At 31.5% G+C, this 9,340-nt stretch overlaps 1 protein-coding gene across 1 annotated transcript; it reads right to left on the bottom strand.

The window, feature by feature from the left end:
- Positions 1-5,833: 5,833 nt before the first annotated feature.
- On the bottom strand, positions 5,834-7,890 carry LOC132278960 (transcription factor MYB36-like). The gene is made up of 3 exons (XM_059780869.1): positions 7,537-7,890; positions 7,004-7,133; positions 5,834-6,781 (listed from the first exon to the last, which is right to left on the bottom strand). Exons 1-3 carry the CDS (start codon positions 7,670-7,672, stop codon positions 6,208-6,210), a joined length of 840 nt encoding a protein of 279 aa, XP_059636852.1. The 5' UTR covers positions 7,673-7,890; the 3' UTR covers positions 5,834-6,207.
- Between the last annotated feature and the right edge of the window lie 1,450 nt (positions 7,891-9,340).

The following is a 9,340-nucleotide window of genomic DNA, read 5'->3' as shown; positions in this document are numbered from 1 at the left end:
AAGGTGGAGTTTATGATCACACAATTATATTGTGAATGCAGTTAATTTGTTTCAATGGTTGTACTCATTAGTGGTACCATTGATTAAATGGTACGTGATTTTGTTTTCTTTATACTTTTGTGATTAAATAAATGAAAATATGACTCACAGTTTAATAAAAGCTCAAAGAGCTTAATTAGAAGCATTGAAATTAAATACTCTCCACAAAGAGGAAATATATATATTATTTTATTAGAAAAATATTCTTACCTATTGGTGATCAAGATGCACCATGCCTTTCATCTCAACCTTAAATACCAAGACACTTTTGTACCCTTGTATTAAACTCAAAAGTGTTGCCAAAAGGAAAACCAGGAAACAAAAGAAGAAAAAGAAAAAAAAGTGGGATCACACCTTTAGGGGGACCATTTGACATGTCTGCAAACAAAGGATGAATTGTTAAAAAAAAAAAAAAAAAAAAAAAAAAAAAAAAAAAAAAATGGCCCAAAATCTAAGTTGGGGCCGAACAAAAGAAGCCCAGCCCAAAAGGCAAACAATTCAATGTGTGAACCCTGACATGGGAACTGAGATTGAGTTCAAGAGCAGGAGTGTGAGACTGACAAAATATAAATTACATATAATTGGGTTTGATTTTAAAGACAAAATTTTAAAAATGATCAACTTATCATTTTTTTGTGTTAAAATGCCTCAATAACTTTATATTTTGACATACAAACGCCATTGAAATAATGCAAAATATCAATTTTCAATCAAATTTATTATTATTATATTTTACAAAAATATATAAAACCTATATATCTTTATGTATTTGACATTTAATTAGGTTTCTTTCTAGAGTTTAATTAGTTTTATTTTTAAATAAAAAAAATTAGTAAGTTAATATAACGTTTACAATAAGGGGAAAAAAAGAATAATAGTGTTTTTGTTTTGACAAATTTTTTTTTTTATTAAATTAGATAAAGATATAAAATATATTTTATACTTTTAAACAGGTCAAAGTAATAAAAATTAAACAATTTATCCATACATAATTTGCTCGAATTTCAAAAAAAAAAATATAATAGTGTATTTTCATCCTTAAAAAAAAAAAAAAAAAAATGTTATGTAACTGTAATGACAATATGCTGCTTTAGTAAATACTCTGTATTATTAATTTGATGGATAAGTATTGATTATTGGGATCGAGGTTCAACCTTTGTCCCTTGGTGTGTATAAAACAATAATGGTTATACTCACACTGTTTGAGAGTTATCCCATTGACAGTCAGATGAAGATCTATTTTTAAACAATAACACTCCTCAAGTTTGGTAAAGTTAATAATGACATCCCTACTACATCTGACATAATGTAAATTGACGTTAATGGCCTTGGACTGGTCAATTGACCTATTTAAATCACAAATTTACTATTTTAACCTTTAGCAATCATCTTTACATATCAAACCCACCCAACACACTTCAATGACAGAGAGCAATCCATTTCCCAATTGTAAAAAATGCTCAAGTCCAATTTGAAGATGAACTCAAGCTGAAAGAACCAATTGATTACTTACAAGCTCTCACCAATAAACAACATCAACCACCCACCGTCTCAATATTTAGCCACAAAATTGATAAGTTTATATATGTGTGTGTGTGTTTGTGTTTTTATTCTGGTTTTGATTATGTGATATGTGTTGTAAGTGTATCAGTCACTGTGCAATGTGTATGGGATTAGAGGTAGGATGAAGAGGATGGCACTTTTGGGTCTAAACAGAGGAGGTAAGAGGAGAAGAAACCGAAGAAAGCCTCCATTAAGAACCACCACCGCCACAAGAATGGCAATGGCTATAACCGTAATTTAATGATGTAGGTATATGGGAGATATATATATATATATATATATATATATCATGAAAGGGATTGAAGCAAAAGAAACTTCCAACATCTAACCCTCTAAAACCCTCATCTCCTTCGACAATGAAGACCTCAAAATTGAAACATCCAGACCCAAAAAGGCCAACACCCTGCAGCAGTGGAAGAAGAAGCGGCGATTCAAATTCACCCAAATTACTTTCCCGTAACCCAATCTCCTCCGCCGACGAGTTGTTCATCGACAGTGTCCTCCTCCCCCTCCACCTTCTTCACCGCCCGAGCCACCTAGTCACCGCTTTTGCAAAAACTTTTCAAGTAATTTGATTACCAGTGATGTGTCTTTGGGCTCGTTGCCGTCGTTGAAGAAGAAGAGGGGTGGGTCTTCAGGCTCGTTGCCGTATGATCACAGCAATCATCGTTGTCATTCAAAAGGCTCCGAGAAATGGTTATAACAGTGGTCGGAATGGTGCGTTCGTTGTCACAGACGTTGAACTCTGTGATTTTCCCCAAAATACATTATATATATATATATATATATATATGCGTGTGTGTTAAGGTGTGAAAATTAGGGCTTGTGATTTGTCGAAATAGAGAGATAATATGGGCTCACTGGCCATTGTGGTGGAGAATAGAGAGAAATGGTGATTCTTGTGGAGATTGCAGTGGTGGTGTGGAGGATGAAGAAAGAGAATAGGAGATCGGGCATAAAGAAACTGGTGGTAATGGAGCTGGGGTCGTTGTGTAATATACCCTATTTTACACGGATGTTTTGGTCTTTTTAAAATGTATGATATTTTACAATTAAAATGAATTAAATATTGAAGGGCATTTTTGTTTTTTCTCATCCTTTTAAGGGCATGTTTGGATCAAATTTTTGACAAGGGTGTCTTTGTTAATATATGGACTAACTTTCATCTACCTGTCAATAAGACAAATCTTATGAATTATGAGTGTAATTAACCCAAACAATAATATTTCACTTCATTGCTTTTGTATTATTGGAAATTTTGTGAGGGATGCCCACATTAAACTATGAAGTTAATTGGACGTATGATTGATGGAATTGTAATAAACAAGGCTTTCATATGTTGACTTCAACTAGCATAATTGGAGTCACGAGAATATAAAAAGAGTGCTGGGTACTAACATTAACACGTGTACATGACCATAGCTCTAGCCTTATAGTTTATTCAAATAAAACTCTAAATCTAAATCATTGAATAATCTTTAATTAAGTAACAAGCCTCAACCACAAGACCGAACTGTATAATAGGATTGTATAACCATATCAGATAATAACTAGCTAATTAACCCACATTAAGTGGTCAACTTTTCATTTCGAAGCCTCACTCAAGGCCAAATTATAGAGCCAACAACACTTGATTAAATTAAGCACCTTTTAGCCATCAGTTCAATTATTCGCTCACACATGATATGCTTGAAATTAAAATAGAAAGCAATCCGTCTTTTTCCATACATATATAACAAACGTTCACAGACTAATTAAGCTAAACCTTAACGCAATTCAAAGCACGTGAATTCAAACCGTAGCTTCTATATTGGAGTATTCAATTTAAATAACCAAGTTTTGACTATGAATTTGTTAAGGGTAGCAATTTGTGTTCTTGGATCGTATTCGTATCGTGTCAATGTGAGGGTATTATATTAAATAGGTAAATTCAAACCTAATTCATTTAATAATCGTGCCAAGATCCTCAACATTAATCCAACCCGTTTATTAAACAGATAAACGTGTTAACCCGTTGAATGACCTCTTTATCAAAACGAGACATTTAATATTTAATTAAATATTAAATAATAATAAAAAAATTATCATAATTAATCCAAATATTCAAAATAAAAAGAAAAATTAGGTTGAAATGACTTAATTATTTATTATAATTGTGTTTAAACAGGTAACATATTACATAGGTTATATTCATGATTATAACATGTTGGATTGAATGGGTCATAAACGGGTTATACGGATTGAACCCCTCAATCCTAACCCAACACGGTTAAGTAAACGGGTTAATTATGTCAACCCTTTTATGACCAAACCCGTTTATGTCCAACCCAAACCCTTTTAACTCATGTCGTGTTGTAATTTGCCACCCCTATAATTTGCTACCACTGCAGCTTGGAAAAATGAAAATACAGAAGAAAAATACTTCAATGCTCTTAATACGGCGATAATATATATAAAATATTACAAAATTAAATATAATTTGTACGTAGGTTCCGTTTGTTTTGAAGTAAAATATTCTTTTTAGAATTTTTTTTTTTTTTTTATAGATAAAATATATTTTTATTTTTATTTTGTCGGTATTTGGCAAAGATCTACGTTAAAATTGAGGTTGAGTCCATAGCACAGGGTATGTAAAATAACTTGTTAAAAATTTATAAATAAATTATTTTTATTAAATTTTAATATTTTTTTCTTCTTAAATATTTTACAAGAAGCAGAACCGTAATGTGAAAAAATAGAACAAGGATATTCTGATAATTCAAACATACGTCACTTTATTTTTATTTTTTTAAATATGTTTTAAGCTATGTACACAAGTCATTTAAAAAGAAAGAAAAGATATATATCTCATTTAAAACATATTTAAATCTAGATAAATGTTGGACTAGTATTTTAGGTGCAACTTCGTGTGTGTGTTTTTTTTTTTTTTTTGGTCATTCAAAGGTACAGAGACCAAAAATCAAGATATATTTTAGGTGTAACCTACTGATCTAAATATTAATATCTTTTTCAAAAGATATATTAGTTGATGAATGCAGTGACAAGCGATGTAATTAATTTTTATTTATTTATTTATTTATTTATTTGAAAGGTAGATGTAATTTAGTTGAACAACAGCCGTGACAGGCTATCCACTAAAGTCTTTTTCGCCCACGAGGACTCTTCCATTCCACTAAAGAAATAGGTTTGAGAAAGAAAAAAAAAAAAATTAAAAAAAAAAGGTCTTAATCATAAATATCAGACCAACGAATAATATACAGTAGGTAGTCATGGATAGTAAATGTACTGGTACCAGTTTAACAGAGTAAATGACCCGGCACTACCTCCACACAAAGGGTCAATACAATGGATAAGCATGGGACCATAAACATTTTAATTTACACTAATTATATATATATAATATTTATATATTGGTCAATGATCACAACTCCATAATTCATGGTCCAATATATAAATACTATAAGACTTCAATTTCAAGGACGAGCGTTGATTTTCTTCTTACTTTGGTGAAAGTTTTTGACTAAATGCTTGTCTTTTGTATTATGGATCTACCCAAATTCTCCTCCCTTTAGCATATTTCATTAGGAAATTAATTTGCCATATATGAATAGGCAAAAAGGTGATTATATGGATTTTTTAACATATTAATAATATTTATCATCAAGACCACTATGACAAATCCTCCAATTAATCAAAAAGTTGTGTGGTACCCAAAAAAAAAAAAATTAAAAAAAAGAAAAGAAAAGAAGTTAATATATCATTGTCCCATTTTATTTATTTGTTTGTTGGTTTAGAGAACTGGATCAACATATTCTATGCAAGGGCTCGAGCCCATTTTCCTTTTTTTTTTATTTTTTTGAAATTTGAGAGGTTATACCGCTGAGCTAAAGTCCCTTTAATAAGCTAAGCTTCATATTGTAATAATGAAATAAATGAAAAAACATGTGTGTGTGTGTGTGTGTGAAATAAGCCATGCTTGCATCGAGGGGATAATAGAAGATATTCTAATGCTTATTCAAAGTGTAGTGGAGGGAAGTTTCTCAGAAGAAACGCACACATACGTGTATGTGTATGTGTGTGAAAGAGAGAGAGTCATGAGTCGTTATTGTCAGATGGGGACGTTTTAATTTCTTGAGCTTTGAATTGGCTGCCCCATGCAACTTTCGTGACCACTGACTAGTCATAAAGTAAGTAAACAAACTTTGCTGACTACACTACACTACTCACGTTCATGAACATTGCACCCAAAATATTTACACACAACTGAATGAACACGTATTGCGTTGAAAATTAAGGTATTCAAAACGTTGGATCAGGAAAAGTACATATCAAAAAAATAAAAAATAAAAAAACTTAATCTATATATATATATTAATAAACTCTCATAGATGCAGCTTCATTTCATACAACATAACATAAATCACTAGAATTTTAAAGCATAACTTTAATCACAATCACCTACTAAAATTAAGAACCATCTATCGACATAAGCTAGTCTTTTATTCGTCATTTTTTCGATATCTTTCAATTGATTTGCACCACCACCTTGATGGCAATGGCAAACTGGATTAGAGAAAGTTAATTAGCTAATTAAGTTAATATGGATTAGACTTCACCCATCTTCGCTTCAAAATTATCAATGCCCTTCAGAACATCAAAAGGGAATCCAGACCCCAAATCCATGAAGAACGACCCACCATCTTCACCACCTCCATGATCACCCGACCACAGGGTGCCGTGATGATCACTGTTTTCGAAAGAAAATGAAGTTGGAAGGCTTGAAACATCACGAGACATCGACGAAACAATATTGAAATTGTCATTTCCACTTGTGCCAACAAAATCCGAAGCATCCATGAGACCTGGAAGAGGGAACTGAATTGGGTGTGAAACCAAGTTTTGTTGTTGATCACAGTTGAGGTTCATCGGATCATAGTATGCCAGCTGCAAACTTGAATTGGTATTCGAAGAATCCGAATAATTCCCATAACAAGAGGTCTGGGATGCTGTTGAAGTGAAATTCATGGAATTGTTAATAGTGATCACATCACAATTAGTATTGTTAATATTGTTGTGAGTAGTCTTTTTTGCCGATAGCTTCTTCTTCAACTTGGTGTTCCAATAGTTCTTCACATCATTGTCAGTTCTTCCTTGCAGATGGGAAGCTATCACAGACCACCTAATTATTAATTAAACCATTAATAAGATACATAATTATTTTCCGTACAAATTAAGATAATATATAATTAAATGCATGCACAAACGAACAAAGTTAGAAACATTATAATTAAATTAAAATAAAGTTAGAAATATATAATTAAATGCGTGCACAAACGAACAAAGTTAGAAACATTATAATTAAATTAAAATAAAGTTAATTAGTATTTAAAGTAGTAATAACCTGCTTCCTATGTTACTGTAGAGAGTTAATATGATGTTATCTTCTTCTTCAGTAAAACCTCCATGCTTGATGTCTGGCCTAAGATAATTAAGCCATCTCAGCCGGCAACTCTTGCCGCATCGCTTCAAGCCTGACATGCATATATGTAAAACCTATCAATATATATTATTGAAGTAGAATATATATTAATTGTGAAATTAGTAAGATGAGATAGCTAGAACTAGAGCTAGAGCTCGATTTATCACGAAATTTAGTACTGGCATAATATTCTTGAATAATACGAACTTCCTTCACACACATATATAATCTTGAATAATTCCGTGTGCATGATAATATTGAGAATCTCCCATCTGATGTTATGTGGAGATTCTCTTAGATATGATATATATATATATATATATCTTGAATAATTTTTCGGACAAATTAAGTTGAGACTGAAGATGGGTTTCACAGATCTTCATTTAAAAAAAGAAAAAAGAAAAAGTATGAAGTGGGAATTTAACAAGTTATATGAAGAAGAGAGAGAGAGACACCTGCTTTATGAGGTAGAGCAATCCAATTGCCACCAGTGCCATATCTTTCAACATAGTTCTTGAGAGTGCTGTCCTCTTCAGGAGACCATGGTCCTCTCTTAACTTTGGCTTTGTCACAACAAGGAGCTCTTCCCATGGACACAAACGTACTGATCACTAAAAGTTTTAACTTTGGATTGCAAATTTTTGATGCAATGAACACTCCCTACCTACTCTTTTCTCTTTTTTTTTTTTTTTCTAAGAGAAAATCAGTGGGCTTGGCCTATGAGTTTTAAAGACACATATATATAGAGAATAGAGCGCTAGAGAGAGAGAGAGAGAGAGCGCTTGACTTTCATCATACTCTTTCTAATGTTTTCTTACTTTCCAATATTACTCTTTTTTCTTGTTGGAGTATAGAGAGAACTCAGTCAATGTGGGTTCATGAGGAGGCAGTCAAATGTGGATATGTCAGGTTTTGCTTTTCAATATCCGACTTAGGCCGACAACTTTGCTCTGGTCAAGGGCTATGCGCTAGTATTGTTACATGACCCTTGAATCTTTTAAATTTGGTCAAATATTAGATTAAAATATTTTTAAAAAATTACTATCAATTAAGTTTAATTTTACTTGTCTATTACTTACATCGTTAAAAATATACGAAAAAAAAAATAATTTTATCACTAATTTTTTTAATTCATTTTAATCCAAAATATCAATAAATTTAAAAAACAAAATTACCCCAATTATTTCTTTCTCTAAAATTCACACTCTCATCTTCTTTCATCTCCAAACCTTCTGCACACCCCTTTCCCTTCCAAGGTCTCAGTCCAACAGACCCACTAATCACTCACCTCTCTCCTCCACAAACCATTTATATATATATATATATATATACACAAACTTATACACACAATAAGAGATTGGTGATTTTGTGAATGTCCAGTGTTCACTCCCGCATGTGACCCACTGACCCAATATTGGAGAAGGCAAAAATAAATTTTGAATCGTGAAATGATGCTATGGATCTCCTCAGTTTTTTTTTTATTTTTTTATTTTATTAGTATGAAATTATATTTTGTGCAAATTCAATTTTTATGTTGTCAAAAATTCTACATATCCATTTAGCTCCTCTAAGTTCTACATGTTATATATATAGTATATTTAAATTCTACATACTCATTCAATTTTTATATTATATATTTAAATTTGTATTCTTCCGTGGTCCCGTGGTCTGGTGATATACGCGTGAGATTGTGTGTGTGTGACTGGCAGGGGCGAGCTAAGGGGGGACTGGGGGGTGGCCTTGGGCCCCTCCTAATTTTTTAGAATTTTTTTTTAGTATAGGTAAAAATAAAAACAATATAGCATGTATAGTATAAAATTAATACTTGGCTTCTTAAGAATGAATAATAAAAAAAAAAAATTTGCAAGAATTACATGAATTTCTTATTTTTTTTAAAATTAAATTCTTATTTTTTAATTAAATTTTTTTATAATTTTGGCATAAATCTTATTGGTGTTTGTTTAAAAAGTTTGATAAAAAGCTTGTTTAAATAACCAATTTTTTTTTTTTTTTTTTGTAAAATATTTTTGCATACGCAATATATATTTTTTTCCTAAAAGTTCTAGCTAAGTAACATTACTTATAATTTCTCCTCCCCCAACCTCAAAATCCTGGCTACTCCCTGGTGACTAATGTGGGTGTGGTGGTGATGGTGTGCAAAAGGACAATATGAGAATAATATAAAATTTTATTTTTTTATTTTTTATTTCAAGCTTCAGTGACATAAAAATGGAATTTGGTGATCTGGTGGGCGGAGAC

This window comes from Cornus florida, unplaced genomic scaffold, assembly GCF_030987335.1.
Source record: "Cornus florida cultivar Cherokee Brave unplaced genomic scaffold, ASM3098733v1 CherokeeBrave_3.0.0_Hap2_Chr10, whole genome shotgun sequence".
Taxonomy (NCBI): domain Eukaryota; kingdom Viridiplantae; phylum Streptophyta; class Magnoliopsida; order Cornales; family Cornaceae; genus Cornus; species Cornus florida.
Note: the sequence above shows the minus strand (reverse complement) of the source record. Positions and strands in the feature narration are given on the sequence as shown.

What these genes read in the sequence shown, in the direction of transcription:
- LOC132278960 (XM_059780869.1), bottom strand. Translation starts at nt 7,672, where the DNA reads ATGGGAAGAGCTCCTTGTTGTGACAAAGCCAAAGTTAAGAGAGGACCA. An exon ending in TGCTCTACCTCATAAAGCAG is followed by an intron (nt 7,134 to 7,536) that starts GTGTCTCTCTCT and finishes TATGCATGTCAG; the next exon opens with GCTTGAAGCGATGCGGCAAG. An exon ending in TACAGTAACATAGGAAGCAG is followed by an intron (nt 6,782 to 7,003) that starts GTTATTACTACT and finishes ATTAATAATTAG; the next exon opens with GTGGTCTGTGATAGCTTCCC.